At 37.6% G+C, this 17102-nt stretch overlaps 1 protein-coding gene across 4 annotated transcripts in view; it reads right to left on the reverse strand.

The window, feature by feature from the left end:
* Nucleotides 1-209: 209 nt before the first annotated feature.
* The window catches only part of CRYZL1 (crystallin zeta like 1), a 34275-nt gene continuing 17382 nt past the window's right edge, over nt 210-17102 (reverse strand). For 3 of the 4 annotated variants that reach the window (XM_079923132.1, XM_079923131.1, XM_079923134.1), the window contains 8 exons: nt 16466-16534; nt 8909-9042; nt 7735-7846; nt 5540-5638; nt 4029-4150; nt 3102-3207; nt 869-914; nt 210-355 (listed from right to left, as the gene is read on the reverse strand). In XM_079923132.1, coding sequence (XP_079779258.1) covers nt 256-355; nt 869-914; nt 3102-3207; nt 4029-4150; nt 5540-5638; nt 7735-7846; nt 8909-9042; nt 16466-16534 — 788 coding nt within the window. In that variant the 3' untranslated portion in view covers nt 210-255. Of the gene's footprint in view, nt 356-868; nt 928-3101; nt 3208-4028; nt 4151-5539; nt 5639-7734; nt 7847-8908; nt 9043-16465; nt 16535-17102 lie in introns of all 4 variants that reach the window. The other variant, XM_079923133.1, reaches the window with a different exon arrangement.

Below are 17102 nucleotides of genomic sequence, written 5' to 3' on the forward strand. Positions count from 1 at the left end.
AATAATTTAAAAGGCTTTCAGAATATTCCCTTTAGATGTTAAATTTTAGAATTGTCTTGACCCGTCTGTACGTTGTTTCCAAATACTTTTCAAATACTTCAGATAACTCTGAGCATCGTGTCTCAGCAGGAAAACGTGCTTGAAAACATAAAAATTTGCTTTTATCTTCCTTGACTTTTCTGAGCAATTTGCAAGGAAACTCTGGCTTCAATACTGGAATAGGTTCATCCAACTGAGGTCTGAGAAAGAACAAAATTAAAATTGAACAACTTGCTTCTTTCTTCCTTGATTTTTCTGAACAACTTCCATGGTAACTTTTGCCTCGTATAGTGGAATGGGTTCATCCAACTGAGGTCTGAGGAAGAATGAAATTATTAGAAATGTCTAGTTAAAGATGAACAGAGCACACAGCATAGTAGTTTAAAGTTGCTATAGTTCAACTCTATTACTTTAAATCAAATTTGTCCATTTCCACTGTTAAAAGCAGTTAAATTTTGAAGGGGGGAAAATACCTATTTTATGCATTCTCTCTTTTTTGATAAACAGATCCAGCTGAAAAAAAAATTGTACTTTCTTGTCAACCTGTAGGTTATTTCAAGTTGCTTTGGGAGGGGTGATGAGGATAAGCAAAGGGTGAGGTACAGTATGGAATGGAGTAAGGAAAACTAACGAACCACGTCTATCTTAGGGAATGCATACTGGTGTATATACACTTCGAGAAATACTAAAGAGCAGCTATTTAAGCAAAATAATAAAATATGGAGGCAAGAGGTGTACTGAGAAAGCGGAAACAAAAATGGGAATGCCCATTTTATCTCCTGGAAAATAGAAAAATAAACAAGAACAATAATTTGGTCATTTAGCATACCTAAAAACACCAGTTGATAACTTCTCCATCACATCTTTTAAGATACGTAGCTGGAAAGACTGTTAAGGTGGCAACGTAAAGGAGAGAGGAGTAAATAAAACCATTTGATAAGCAGAAGGTACTAGGCAGGTCACCTATTTTTTTTTTTTAATAGAAATTCTGTAAGCTGTCATGTTTACCTCTAAAACAGGAAAATGGGGGAACTGATTTGAGAGAGACGGTGACATAATAGAGCCTAAACTTCTAAGGACAAGAGATGAAAGAAGCCTAATGCCTGTCGTAAGTAATGACTAGTGTTATCCCAAATGGATGGTAACAGAATGGGGTCAGGGTTTCATTTTAGCGCCACTTATGTTATTTTTAGTTAAAAAACAATTTTAGCACTTATCTCTCTTACTTTGGGTGCACATTTATTTATTAAACCAGCTAATAAATACATATGCAGGAAAGTTAATAATCTGTGTGTGTAATATATGCCACTAAGAGAATTAAAAAGCAGGGTAAAATTTAAAACTCTAGTCATTTACTTGAAATTATAATATTAGAACTGAGAGTCTATATAACTGCTAGTACAGGAGAATTATTTATGGCATATAATCACACAACTGGAAGGAGATTGCTATGTTAAATCACAAGCAGCAACTGGCTCATGTGTGATGCAACTGAGGGGGTGTGCACAAGTGAGGACTGAAGTCTGATTCAGGAAGTTTAACATTTCATATGAACATGGCACGTTTCAGTATGGTCCATGGATTTGTCAAATAGGTTAAAATCTCATGGTGGGGAGAAAGGGGAGCAAGTGAGAGATTTAAGTTATTAAGTAACGCAGGCTTAGCAGCCAGGCTACCTTCTGACATGAAAGATTCAAAACATACTAACTTATGTTACTTTTAATACATGGTCTCTGTCATTAACATCCCATGGTATTCTTGATAATTACAATGTTATTGAATGTGTCATTATTTAAAGTTGAAATTTAAAGAATTCTTTTAGAAAGTTGAAAATTAAGTTTATTTTCCAAATTTAATATGAAAATATTTAATCAGAAATACATTAAACACACACATTCACTACATTAAGGGGATGTTCTGGTTTTGAAATGTGTACTCTTTAAAAATCAACATATGCAGTATACTAATTAAATATTATTCAACTATTTGAAAGCTCTGTATTAAGTCTGCCATTGCTCTTAGAGGAGGCTGGCCTTTGTACACGTCACGCATTTGTAACAATGCACATTTAATAAAAATAAAGAATGATATTCAGTGAGACAAACATACGGTTGTGCAAGTCTCTTTCTTCACGCACAATTATATTCTATTAAGTAATGAGAACTTATTTTTTATCCACTATATTAAAGTTTTTACCAAGTACAGCTGCCTTTAAAACAGGCGTCTTAGAAATAAAACGTTTATTCTTAAGTTGACCCTGCTCTAAAGAGGTTTGGACCTTTCTTTTGGAACTGCTCTCATATTCTCAAGAAAACTCTTCATTACTTTTACCAAAATGGAATGATCGATTTCATTCACTAGATTTGTTACTGAATCACTTCCATTTAAAAAAATCAAACCCATCTTCATTTGATGAAGATTTCCTAGTATTGATATTCTTAAAAACACCCCACATGGGACTTCCTTGGTGGTCCAGTGGTTAAGACTCTGCCCTTCCAATGCAGGGGAGGCGGGTTCAATTCCTGCTCGGGGAACCAAGATCCCACAAGCCGCGCAGCCAAAAAAAACTCGCCAAAAAACAAAAAAACCCCCCACAAACTCTTAATTTTGATAACTATTCTGAAATGTTTAACACAATGGCACCACCATAGGAGTAAAGACGCAGCCTGTCAAAGTGATCTGTAATTTCCATAATGCCGGGTTAAAAACGAAGCAAACTCTTCCATGTATTCTATAGTTTCTCATTCAGAAACGAGCGAGACTGCCTGGGTGTGATTCCTGTCCTGCCACTTGCTAGCTACATCCTTAGGCATGTACTAACCTTTCTGTCCTTCAGTTTCTTTACCTGTGACACAGGGATAATGTAGTACTTAACTTTCACAGGGCTGTTTTAATATTTAAATAAATTAATACCTATAAAGCACTGGGAACACTGTTTGGCATGTTCAATGAAAGTTAGTTGCTATTATTATTATTATTATTATTATTATTAAAGAACTTAATGATGAGAATACAAGGTAAATTTCAAGCCAGAAACTCAAGTCAGTAGAAAAAAAGGATATAAAGATATTTTCCCTGTTGTACATTTGACAAATTCCAAACTTCATCATTAAGGAAAGCCACCGTCGCTCCCTTGAGGTAAAGGCAGTGGCTATCTGGAGGATCCAGCTTGGATAGAATGCACAAAGAATGATCAGTTACTGTGAGTTTAATAGCAGAAGAATGATTGGCATCTTCAGCCAGAAAAGCTTTTACACAAATTAAATAATACCCAAATCACAAATAATCAGCACACAAACTTTAATAATAATATGTATACTATAATGTTTTCTTTTCTAATGCATTGTCCAAAATGATGAAACAGCAAGGTCAAATGCAAGGCCAATCTAGAGGTGATGAAGCAGTAGTAGGTATATGTGTGCGGGGGTGTGTGAGAGAGAGATATTTCTCGTTGCTACTCACCAGTAATCTTCATGAGGAAGTTGGAAAATTGGTGAAGATTGGTACATGAGAATTATGGTATTTGCATATCAACCATGATAAAAATACTTGAATTGAATTTTGTTGAGAAATGTAACTTTGGAAGACAATGTGTATACACACACATACACACACACACACATATATAGTAAATTATAATTTGAATTAGGAAATTGTCATAATTTTATATAGAAATATTTTAAGTATATGTCAACAAGAATGTTTGTTACTAAGGAAAAAAATCTTATTTGAAACACTATTAAAAAATTCATGTCACTACTTCCAAACCACTAAATAAAAGTTAAATGAACTCCTTTGCTAAGCACTATATTTCAACATTTGGCCAACAGCTAGAAGTTAAAACAAATAAAGCTACATTTCTTTAAAAATAGGATATAATTCAGAATTTATACAAATTTAGCCACATCTTGCTAAAAGACTTAAGCATTATTCTTTGTTAATTGCATCCTTTTGGTGTATCAGTAATGCTTTATTGTTTCTGATAATACCTGCAGGTTTTCTTCTGTCGTTACCCAGTGGCCTCCAACACCAAGAAGGGTGATGATATCATGTTTATGTGGTAGTAGTTGTAATTTTACAGCTGGTTCATCATCTTTACTATATAATCTCACTTACAAAGGATTTGTTTAAAGAGAGAGAGGGAGAGAGAGAGAAAATGTATTTTATAGTAATCTGATAAAAATTTATTCTTCAAACTACTTCTCTTTACTTTTTAATGTAGTAACAAGGAAGCATTTTGTATTCAGACACTTAAAATATATTTTTTGCATTAAAACTGGTCATACGCTTTAGATTTAATTATAAGTGATATAACTAAAGATAAAAAGTCTATTTTAATTTGAAAATCAGGCAAGATAACATAGCACATAACTAAGTCTGATAGTTTCAATCATAACATTGATAGCTTAACACTTTGGGAAAAGTTGACTTCTGAGTAAGGAACTCAGATTCAAGACAGTCATACTGGGACTTCCCTGGTGGCACAGTGGTTAAGAATCCACCTGACAATTCAGGGCACACAGGTTTGAGCCCTGGTCCGGGAAGATCCAACATTCCGCGGAGCAACGAAGTCTGTGCGCCACAACTACTGAGCCTGCGCTCTAGAGCCCGCGTGCCACAACTACTGAAGCCCGCGCGCTTAGAGACCGTGCTCCATAACAAGAGAAGCCACCACAATGAGAAGCCCGCGCACTGCAATCAAGAGTAGCCCCGGCTTGCTGTAACTAGAAAAAGCCGCGTGCAGCAACAAAGACCCAATGTAGCCAAACAAACAAAAAAAAGACAGTCATATTTTGACATAATTATTGAAATGTCCATTTGAAAAGTTAATGAAGTATACATTCACTTCCACTGAAAGATTTTTCTGAGTTAATTTCGAATCTTGAAAATACTGGCTAAAAAGGAATACATATGGTCATAGCTGTATTCATTACGATTCTTAGGATAGAAGATAAATTCTAACGAAGTATAAACAGAATCCCTTTGCAGGCTTGTGAAACCTGTTCTTTAGGTGTGATGGCACTACCTAAGAGTGTAAAGATTAGGTGTTAAGTAGATATTGGTTAAACTACAGAAGTTCAAGCAAGGTGAAAATGCAACAAAATTCTGTGCACTTTCCAAACAAGGACTGCAGAAGTCTACCATCCAATAGAGGGCAGCCATACATAGCAGAACTGACTAATTAAGCAACTGGCTGAGACCTGAACTAATCTAGGAACCACTGAGGAGATCATGTCTGCAGATTTCTTGTAGAGATACTTAAAGTCCAATGCCTACACTTTAAAAGGCAAGTATGTTCTCTCTTCCAGACAGTGCTTACAATGGGAATAAAATGAAGAAGCGCCAATTTAAATAGAAAAGTTCAAAAATAAAAAAAACGCTACACATCAATTTAATAATATATAAATAAATACTTCCTGGTTACATATTTTTTTTCCCCAGGAATTCACCCATCACAATAAAAAAACTACAGAGACTACTGATGTAGTAAAGTACCCACCTCCAGCATCTAGGACAATATCTACTCCAAGGCCACCTGTTTCTTCTAAACAGCTTTCAGCAACCTGGGCTTTCCCATTGGACACATCGATCACTCGGGCTGTAAAGGACAGGAAGTCAGGCAATCTGTGTGTGATCAACACAACTCAGAGAAGAAGAGAAAGAAAAGCAAATAAATATTTCTTCTCTGAAATGAATTAAATGGTTGAAGCAATTACTGAATCAAATTATACTTTTTCTCATCTAACCAGTATTGCTAAGGATCAATTTAAATGAAGGAACTGGTATATTCAATAAAATAAAAATATGAGCATTTTGTGGATAATGTGTCCCAACGTTGGTTTGTTGACACAGAGGATTGTTCTTTACAGCTAAAGGATATTTTGCCAGAACTGAGAATCTCTAAACCACAGAGGTACATATATATGAAGATGTGGACTGAAAGATTAAGCAATTTCTTAAGTATGTTCAGATTTAATAGAGTTTAGAGCTAAAAAGTACAAAGATATATTTATGTGATTTGGTACTTCTCTGTTAGAGGCCGTTTTAACCTTTCTCAGTCATAGAGATCCCAGCCCACACCCGCATCTCCCGACTTTGCCCTCCAAAACAAAAAAAAATCCCGAAGGTGAAAAAAAACCCAGGATTATTTGAAGCAGGGTTAGTAAAAATTAAACTAATTTTAACTGGTTGCTTTAATGTGTTAATACAACAAGCCAGTGAGAGAACTAAGAAAAAAAATCTCAATTTGAATTGGCAAACGAAGACATGTTTATATTTCATTTTTGTATCTTTTAACACCTTCTCAGTAAAGAGAATTCCTCTCAGAGATTCTCAGATTGGAGGTGTTGTCCAGTGGTGACTGAAGTCTCGGGGGATGGAGGTGAGGGTGGGGGGACTCGAGGGAAAGGGGGCTGAAGCACCTCAGAAGGGCAGGGTTAACCAAGAGGAAACCGCTCCCTTCAACAATACTATTCATGCTACCCACCCCCTTCCATTTTCAATCTCTCTTCTACCTTTTTTTTCTTATTTTCCTCCTTTCTCCAGCCCCTGTTTTAACCTTCCTTCCATTTCTTGGTTATCTCTGCCAGAAGCATAACATAACTATGGAAATAACACAGGCTTTACTATTAGGCAGGCTTGGGTTCAAATTCCATTCCAGGCCTAGTGGTACATCTAGTGGTACATCCTTGGACAAGCTAAATTTTGAGATGCTGTTTCCCAGTTAGTTGACACTGGGTTGTTGAGGATTTAAGGAATTATCATCCATATTAACACTCAATGAACCTTACTTTCCTTCCTGCCTGCCCCTCACTTACACTCTGTTCATCTTCTTTTCTCTTCATCTGTTAAACTCCAACATTAATTCAGTTAACTCCAGTCTGTAAAATTCCATTCCTATCTTTCTTCTCTTCTTTTTCAATCTCTATTTTCTTTCTCCTTTCCATATTCATCACTATTCGTATACGTTCAATCTTTTCAAGAGTTCCCCAGCCTCTACCATGTCCTATTTATCCTAAACTATATCTGACCTGGGTTTCTGTGTAAGTGGCTCATCTCCCTTCCTAGTGTATCACAGGAAACAGACAAATTTAGAGGCATATCACTGGGTAAAAGAGGTTGAGAAACATGAAAAGTGATGCAAAAATATATTGATTTATTGACTAAAACCAAAGAGGCATCAGGTGTTTCTCAACCGTGTCAAAGTTCACCTAATTCAAACTTGGGTGAGTTGGTAACAATGAGGCAAAGAAGAAAAAACACTGAAAAATGTAGGTTTAAGAAACAAATCATTAAAATTTAAACTATAACTTATGTAAACTTGGACTTAGCACAGATACTAAGTGCATTTTTTAAATGACATGCATTTGGCATTTTGCAGTTTGTTGGTTGTTTTTTTTTTTTTTTTTTTTTTTTGCGGTATGCAGGCCTCTCACTGTTGTGGCCTCTCCCGTTGCGGAGCATGGGCTCCGGACGCGCAGGCTCACCGGCCATGGCTCACGGGCCTAGCTGCTCCGCGGCATGTGGGATCTTCCCGGACCGGGGCACGAACCTGTGTCCCCTGCATCGGCAGGCGGACTCACAACCACTGAGCCACCAGGAAAGCCCTGCAGTTTGTTTTACAAGTGCAGTTTTTAAGGTGATATCTCTTCAAAATTTTATGTTTTAAAGTCTGTGTTGAGTACTATTACCCACCTATAGAAGGCCTACATCTTTCAAGACACTGCTTGTCTTCAAGGCTGCACGCTGTTGAAATCACTTTGGCTCCTCTATGGTGTGCTAACTGAATAGCTATTGTTCCAAGTGCCTGTGTGGAAACAAATACACGATGGTGTTATAGATATAGGGCAGAGGCCGTATCTAATTCATTTTATAGGTCGTTTAATAAACTGTAATAGTTTAGTGCTACCTCAGTATATTTTAAAATGTTGTCTGATAGAAAAAGAAAAAAATACGGATAAGTTTAGAAGTGGAAACATTTGACACACTCTTCCTCAAGAGGGGTGGTGGAAAAGCTATGTGTGCCACAGGCTCTCAGCCAGTCTGACTGCAAGCAGCACACAATTTCAAGGACAGAGGCCGAATTCAGAACACGGCCTTGGAATGAGATAAATGGGCCATTAAGGGCCTTGCCAGCATAATGTACTAAGCTAATTATATAATATCAATACGTATGCAAGTCCAGCAACCTCAACTTCAAAAGTTCCATCCTTTTGCTGACCTGTGGAGTAAGTTCAGGGAAACACTACTATCCTGATGTAGGACATAGGATGAAGCCAATGCTGAAGACAGTTATGCCTTTTTTTCAATGAAAAGCAGGGGAAAAAGCATTTTCATCAACAGCCAGTTAGAAAATAAAACTATAAAATCACCCCAAGTTTTGTGACATTTTTCTATTATAATTATATTTTATGTAATCTCTTTTAGTATCTTGAACTATATTTTGAAGATGTATGTAATATGTTTAAATTAGCACAGTTTTGAGCTTGTGTGATCTATCTATAAATGTAACACCTTAATCACATAAGTGTAAGTATGAGGGATATGATACAAAATTGGCAGGGAGTCCTGGGGTCTGGCTTCAGACTATGAGCTATTTCAGGCTTTGTGTAACAGACATGAATAAAAATGGCTTGTCTGCTTTTTTAAAGTACTAGCAGATTCAAAGTAAAAAGAAACTAAACACAGTAATGCTAACTTTTATCTCCTTGATAAAAGTTGCTTATTTTAGAAAATGGGAGTTTGGTAAATGTATCAGTGAATAAGCTAACTGGCAACAAATTATATTAGCAAATGGATGGCCCATTTCTCAATTCCCTAAGTTTATTTGTATTTTGGTCTGTTTCTTAACAAAACCATTAGCACCTACACTTGCTCCGTCCATTATCAGCACTGACTTTCCAGGAGAGAGATGAGAAAGATAATGCAGAGCTGTATAGGCTCGTACTCCATCCCGAATGGTTCCAGCAGCTTCTGTCCATGCAACTTTTTCTGGTTTGTGAACTACCACAAAGAAAAAGAGGAAACAATCTGTTAGCAAGTCCCATTAGATCTGCTTCCTGGATTTGTTTCCCTCCATCTCTGCTCCCACCATGGCCCTGGTCCAAGCCTACTTCTAGTATCTCTCACCTACATTACAGTTTCTCTGTTTCCATTCTTACCCATGCATACTCCACTTTCAGCATAGGAGTGTGTGTGTGTGTGTGTGTGTGTGTGTGTGTGTGTGTGTGTGCGCGCGTATTTTTTAAATGTTTTATTGTTAAAGTAAAATGTATGCAGAAAAGTACACGAAATAAAGTACAGCTGGATGAATAAATATGAAGTAACCACCATCCTGGTTGAGAGAGAGGACACAGCCCTCACGCCAACAGCCTCGCCTCTCCGGCCAGAGACGTTTTTTTTTGTTTGTTTGTTTTTTTGTTTTGTTTTGTTTTTTTGCGGTACGCGGGCCTCTCACTGTTGTGGCCTCTCCCGTTGTGGAGCACAGGCTCGGGACGCGCAGGCTCAGCGGCCACAGCTCACAGGCCCAGCCGCTCCGCGGCATGTGGGATCTTCCCGGACCAGGGCACGAACCCATGTCCCCTGCATCGGCAGGCGGCTTCTCAACCACTGCGCCACCAGGGAAGCCCCAGAGATGTTTTTTAAAAAAATTGAGATATAATTGACATCAGAGGTCACCACCATTCTAATGTATTTTCTTATTCACCTTCATAGTTTAATAACTCAAGTATCCATTCGTAAACAATATAATTTTGTTTTGCCTGTTTCTGAAATTTATCTAAATGCAATTGTACCATACACATTTTTTCTTTTTTGCTGAACATCGTTTTTTAAGACACATCCTTTCTTGTTACATGTGGCTATAGTATAGTGCTTCCATTTTTTTTTGTTGTTTTTTCGGTACGCGGGCTTCTCACTGTTGTGGCCTCTCCCGTTGCAGAGCACAGACTCCGGACGCAGGCTCAGCGGCCATGGCTCACGGGCCCAGCCGCTCCACGGCATGTGGGATCTTCCTGGACCGGGGCACAAACCCGTGTCCCCTGCATCGGCAGGCAGACTCTCAACCACTGCGCCACCAGGGAAGCCCAGTGCTTCCATTTTTGATGTCTTATGGCAACATCAAATTTCATAGAATGGATTGGTTATCCACTCTCCAGTCAAGGAACATTTGTGTTTTTTTCCCATTTTTGGTAGTTAAGCATTCTTAACTAAGAATGCTCTTGTATAAAAGTTACTCTTACACTGGTACACAGGTTTTCTCCAGGATATTTACTGAGGAATGGAAATCCCAGCTCCAGGATATATTACCTTCGACTTTATATTTCCAAAGTGGCTGTATGAATTTACTCTCCCACAGCTGCTGTTGTGAACATCCTTGTCAACCCTGGTATTATACATTTTTGCCCATCATATGGATGTGTAATGGTTTCTTACATGTGATCTTATTGATAATTTGCTTTCCCCTGACGACTAATGAAGTTGAGTACCTTTCCGTGTTTGTTGGCCATATGGAATTCCCTTTGTGAAGTGACTGTTCAAGTGTTCTATTAATTTTTCTATTGTTGTTGACTTTTTCTTATTGATTTGTAAAAATTCTTAATATATTCTAGATGAGTCATTTGCTTGTTTATGTGTTATAATTATTTTTAACTTTATGGCTTCTCTTTTCAATCTCTTTAGTGGTGTCTTTGAAAAACAGAAGTGTCAGAATGATCTTTTAAAAACATAAATGACATCCTAACACTTCTGTGTTTAAAATTAATCAATGGCTTTCTATTGCACTTGGAACAAAATGCAAACTCCTAATATACTGTAATTTAAGCCATATTAGCTTTATGTTTTCTGACCATTAAGCTGCTCTTTAATATGTTTATTTAATTTTTATTGTTTTTATGTTGTACACTGAATGTGATTTTTTTCACAGTATAGGCAATACTTTCTCATTTTACCTACAATCAAGTTTATAACACTTTCTGTAGTCTTTACCAGGACTATTTTTCCTCTTATGTCAATAGATTCAGATGGGTTAGCATGGCCAGTCAGCATTGAATTTACCAACTAATTAGTGCCATCTAGTGGGGAAGCAAAGCATCCAAGCACATGATGAAAATGTTCAGACAGACAAGCAAGGCATTAAAAGAGTAAAACAGGGGATATCTCACACAGTACTTTATTCCTTACCAAACTCAAGATAGCTATTTTCCCACTTTTACTGATTATGAAATGGGGTTCAGGGTAATTAATTTGTCTGAGGCCACAAGTTTCAAAGTCTGACTTTAAAGCCCATCTACTCTAACAGTGCATGTTCAATCTATGTAAAATTTATTTATATGGAATTTTTTGGGAACATCTTTCATCATAAGAATTGGGACTACCTATACTTTCATTAGGAAATAACAAATTCAGTGCTTAAAAAATTCTAACAGTAATAAAACTACATTTAAGATTGCAGAGGCTTTAAAATTACATGGTTGGACATGGTTTAACGCTGAGATCCTTGCTTTTGTGTTAGGTGGTACACAAGTGTTTATTATGTCATAAAAACTAAGAAAATAAATAGAAGAGAGCCATGTATGGATCAATAATAACAGTATGTCAGAGCCCAAGAATTACAATTTCAATTCTTTCTACCTCAGGTCCAAAGGAATAATGCTGAAAATGTGTGCCAATTTTTTAAAAATTTAACTTTTATATTGGAGTATAGTTCACTCACAACATCGTGCTTGTTTCAGGTGTACAGCAAAGTGATCCAGTTATACATATACATATATCCATTCCTTTTCATATTCTTTTCCCATATAGGTCACCAAAGAATACTGAGTAGAGTTCCTTGTGCTATACAGTAGGTCTCTGTTGATCATCTACTTTGTATGTATCAACAGTAGTGTGTATATGTTAATCCGAAACTCCCAGTTTATCTCCCCCCCAAATTTCCTCTTTCGTAACCAGAAGTTTGTTTTCTAAGCCTGTGAGTCTGCTTCTGTTTTGTAAATAAGCTCATTTGTATCATTTTTTTAGATTCCACATATAAGTCACATCATATGATATTTGTCTTTCTCTGTCTGACTGACTTCACTTAGTATGATTATCTCTACGTCCATCCATGTTACTGCAAATGGCATTATTTCCTTCTTTTTTATGGCTGAGTAATATTCCACTGTATATATGTATCACACCTTCTTTATCCATTCCTCTGTTGATGGACATTTAGGTTGCTTCCATGTCTTGGCTATTGTAAATAGTGCTTCAATGAACATTGGGGTGCATGTATCTTTTTGAATTATGGTTTTCTCCAGATTATGCCCAGGAGTGGGATTGCTAGATCATATGGTATTTCTATTTTTAGTTTTTAAGGAACCTCCATATTGTTCTCCATACTGGTTGTACCAATTTACATTCCCACCAACAGTGTAGGAGGATTCCCTTTTCTCCACACCCTCTCCAGCATTTATTATTTGTAGACTTTCTGATGATGGCCATTCTGACTGGTGTGAGGTGATACCTCATTGTAGTTTTGATTTGCAGTTCTCTAATAGTTAGCCATGTTGAACATATTTTCATGTGCTTTTTGGCTATCTGTATGACTTCTTTGGAGAAATGTCTATTTAGATCTTCTGCCCATTTTTTGATTGGGTTGTTTTTTTGACATTGAGCTGCATGAGCTGTTTGTATGAAAAATAAAATCAGAATGGCTTGAGAACTGAAAGCACAAAAGATCTGGAAGAATTACTCAACTTTTTACCTTTGTCCTCAACATTTTGAAACAAGATTAATAAGACATCTTTTGGGAGTTGTTTGGAGCCTGGTTCTTTGGTTTGGTAAAAGAACTGACTTACTAGAAGGTGACTGAGTTGTGAGCTTTTATTTTAAAAAATCATCAAATAATTAACAGGAACGAAAATAGAGTCATGAACTAAATTATTCCAGGAACTAAATTATAATTATAACAGGAACTAAATTATTTCTCCCTGCAAATCTTCAGGGGACATACTGAAATTATTTTCTCTTTCATAGAATGTTAGAGCTACAGCAGAGATTAGAGGTTAGCTAGTTTGGCATGCTTGTTTAAAGACAAAGTAAAATGTGCCCGGGTCTTGCCTAAAGGTCACACAGTTAGCGGTCATTCTTCTTTTTTTTAATTTGAAGTATAGTTGATTTACAATGTTTCAGGTGTTAGTGGCCATTCTTAAAGTACTTCTTTTAAAGAAACATTTTGTTGTGTTTCCCTTCTAAAGGAATATCTATCAATAGAATTGCTTTCTCTGTATATGTTGGTGGATTTTGGGACTATAATCCTCCTGATTTGTAGGAAAATAAAAGGTCACTTGTGTGGTTCTCTTGTCTTAGATTAAGCTTTATAGCTAGAAAATTTTGATGTTCCAGTTTGCTGTTCTTCTTCTGGTCCATCTTATAATCCTCCAGTGTTCAGCAATGCTTAAGGAAATGCACCTTTTTTATTCTTGGTTTGTTTTTTCAACAGTTAACTTTCTATAACAATTTAATTTAGCTTATTTTATCAAAACTCAAGCCTAGGAATCCAAACTAAAGGTTTTAGTTGACTCCATATTTACAAGGTTCTCAAAAGAACAGGGACAATAAGGGCCCAAGGGGGACTTCCCTGGTGGTCCAATTGGTTAAGAATCTGCCTTCCAACACAGGGGACGCAGGTTCAATCCCTGGTCGAGGAACTAAGATCCCACATGCTGCGGGGCAACTAAGCCTGAACGCCGCAACAACTGAGCCCGCATGCCACAACTAGAGAGGAGTCTGCGCAATGCAACAAAAGATCCCACAAGCCACAACTAAGACCTGATGCAGCCAAAAATAAATAAATAAATAAATATTTTTAAAAAAAAGGGCCCAAGGAAATTCTGGAATTAAAAATAGTAGAGCTTCCCATAAAAGAGACAGCAGCCGTCCTCAATTTTCAAACTGCATTATATCAAAATAGTCATGGATCAGAGACTTTCACTGCACGGTATTTGGAAGTGAGATTTATCTTTGAAAGGAAGACACATAGTTGGCTCCATATGTAGGCTTAATATATACATAAATAAGTACAGGCCTCAGACTTCTGGAAAACTGTCTTTTAAAGTTAATTTTTAAGGGACTTACCTGGTGGCACAGTGGTTAGGAATCCGCCTGCCAATGCAGGGGACACGGGTTTGAGCCCTGGTCCGGGAAGATTCCACATGCTGCAGAGCAACTAAGCCCGTACACCACAACTACTGAGCCTGCGCTCTAGAGCCCGCGAGCCACAACTACTGAGCCTGCGTGCCACAACTACTGAAGCCTGTATGCCTAGAGCCCGTGTTCCGCAACAAGAGAAGCCACCGCAATGAGAAGCCTGTGCACCGAAACAAGGAGTAGCCTCCTCTCGCCCCAACTAGAGAAAGCCTGCGCGCAGCAATGAAGACCCAACGCATCCAATAAATAAATGAATGAATGAATAAAATTTAATGAAAAATTAATTTTTTTTTTTTTGCAGTACGCGGGCCTCTCACTGTTATGGCATCTCCCGTTGCGGAGCACAGGCTCTGGACGCGCAGGCTCAGTGGCCATGGCTCACGGGTCCAGCCGCTCCGTGGCATGTGGGATCTTCCCGGACCGGGGCACGAACGCGTGTTCCCTGCATCGGCAGGCGGACTCTCAACCACTGCACCACCAGGGAAGCCCAAAAATTAATTTTTAATAAAACAAGATGGTATTACTTGGAAATTTTAGACATAGTAAATGTCATTAATTTAAATATAAATTACTTAACAATTTATAATTTCAAAAATGAAATGCCAAAGATTTCCTACCCTAGTTCAAGTTACTATATAGACTCAAATTTACTATTTTTAATAGTCCAAAATCCAAATTGGCCCATATGGTCTGATTAGCATTTGTATCATTCAAGAAAGAACTTAGGAAAAATTTTAATAAAATAGTTCAAGAACACAAAAGAATGTATAATAACCTATAGATAAGATATGAAAAACAACATGAATCCCAACATAAGGAATAGCCGACTGGCAGTACCACTGTAGTCCCGTGGATCTACTCTGATCACATCCTCTTGCCTTGCCCACAAAGGTAACTTCCACATGACTTTTCATCCCTACCTGTTCCTTATATCCTTAAATAACACATGCTTAATTAAACTTTGTATGTTTTTGAACTTCATAGAAATGAAATGGTATCACACTGTTCGTATCCTTCTGCAACTTGCTTTTTTCACTCAGCACAGTTTGTGAGGTTCATCTGTCTTGATATGTTTGACTGTTATTTATTCATTTTCACTGATGAGTTAATTAGAAATATCTTGAGTTATCCATTTTCCCAGGAAGAACATTTGGCTGTTTCTCTTTTTATTCCACAATTACAAACCATGCTACTATGAACTCTTGTGCATGTGCTACTGGTACACATCAAGCTTCTCTGGTGTATGAAAGTACCAGTGGAATTACTAGGTCTGAGGTGTTAATACATCATTAATTAGATCATGCTAAGTTATTTTCTAATGCATTTGTACTAATTTACACTCCCAGTGCATAAAAGGTTCTACTGCCCCACATCCTTGCCAACACTTAGGATGGTCAAACTTTATAACTGTCATTCTCATGGATGCATAATGGTATCTCTAAATGGTTTTTTTTTTTTTGTTTTTTTTTTTGCGGTACGCGGGCCTCTCACTGTTGTGGCCTCTCCCGCTGCGGAGCACAGGCTCTGGACGCGCAGGCCCAGCGGCCATGGCTCACGGGCCCAGCCGCTCCGCGGCACGTGGGATCCTCCCAGACCGGGGCACGAACCCGTGTCCCCTGCATCGGCAGGCGGACTCTCAACCACTGCGCCACCAGGGAAGCCCTCTAAATGGTTTTAATTTGCTTTCCCCTGATTACTAAGGAGATGCAGCATCTTTTCACTATGGTTTCATGAAGAGTGTCTGTGTTTATACATTTAAATTTAAATATTTAAGAAGTAAATTACTGTAGAAAATTTTTAAATTAACATTTAAGTTACATTGAATACTGGTCAAAAGATATTATCAACAGAAACAAGAATAAGTGTTTTTGAGTCTTTCCTGACTCAGACTCTACATGTATTGTCTAGATTTTATACATTTAAAAATTTCAATTAATAACCAAGAATAAGAAGTAAAAAATTCTGGTTACTGATATAATTTAAGAGCCAAGGAAGAAATCGCTTTTCAAACCTCTTACCATGAGCAGTGTAAGAGAAACTTAAAGGTCTAAATACTGTTTAGCTTGAAAATGAATTTTATGGATACAAAATATAAGCTAGAAGTAGTCATATGTCCACCCAATAGTTATTTCCTAGGTACACTCACAGCAGATAAAAATAAATCATACTGTTACTAAAAGCCACACACATCTGTGAAATAAGGCTTACGTGAGTTCCAAAACACTGGACTACCACATACCCAAGTAATGTTCATGTACTCGAACAGCTTCACAAAGTCCAGGGTCTTCAGAATCCAAGGGTAAAATTCCTGAAAATTAAAACGAGAAACTTTAGGGGCACAATCCAAAAATGAATTCACTCCTAATGAGATGCCAGTAAGCATTAGTCTAAATTTTCCTCAGTGGGATTTTTAGGAAGGTTCCAGTACTAGTGTGGAGAAGGGAGAGATTTCAGAACTAAGGAAGGGAAGTAGATAGTTTATTTTCTGATACGAACACTATAATACCTGTACTACCTCTTTCTTTTTCTTCCTCTTCTCTCACCTCTGAATGATGATAAAGACGATGGCTGATGTACAGAACAAAGTCAGAGTCCTGGGGGCATCTGTGCTCCTCATTAAACTTGTCCCTGATTCACGGCTCCCTTCCCAGAGTTTGGTTCTATAGGATAGTGAGGTATGCTTCCAGTAAAATCCCATTTTCCCCTGAGCTAATCTGATTTTATTTTTGGTCTCTTACAAAAAGGATCTTGTTCTTTTTGTTTTTTGTTTTGCGGTACGTGGGCCTCTCACTGTTGTGGCCTCTCCCATTGCGGAGCACAGGCTCCGGACGCGCAGGCTCAGTGGCCATGGCTCACGGGTCCAGCCGCTCCGCGGC

The sequence above is a fragment of the Stenella coeruleoalba genome (assembly GCF_951394435.1).
Source record: "Stenella coeruleoalba genome assembly, chromosome: 5".
In the NCBI taxonomy this organism is placed as follows: Eukaryota; Metazoa; Chordata; class Mammalia; order Artiodactyla; family Delphinidae; genus Stenella; species Stenella coeruleoalba.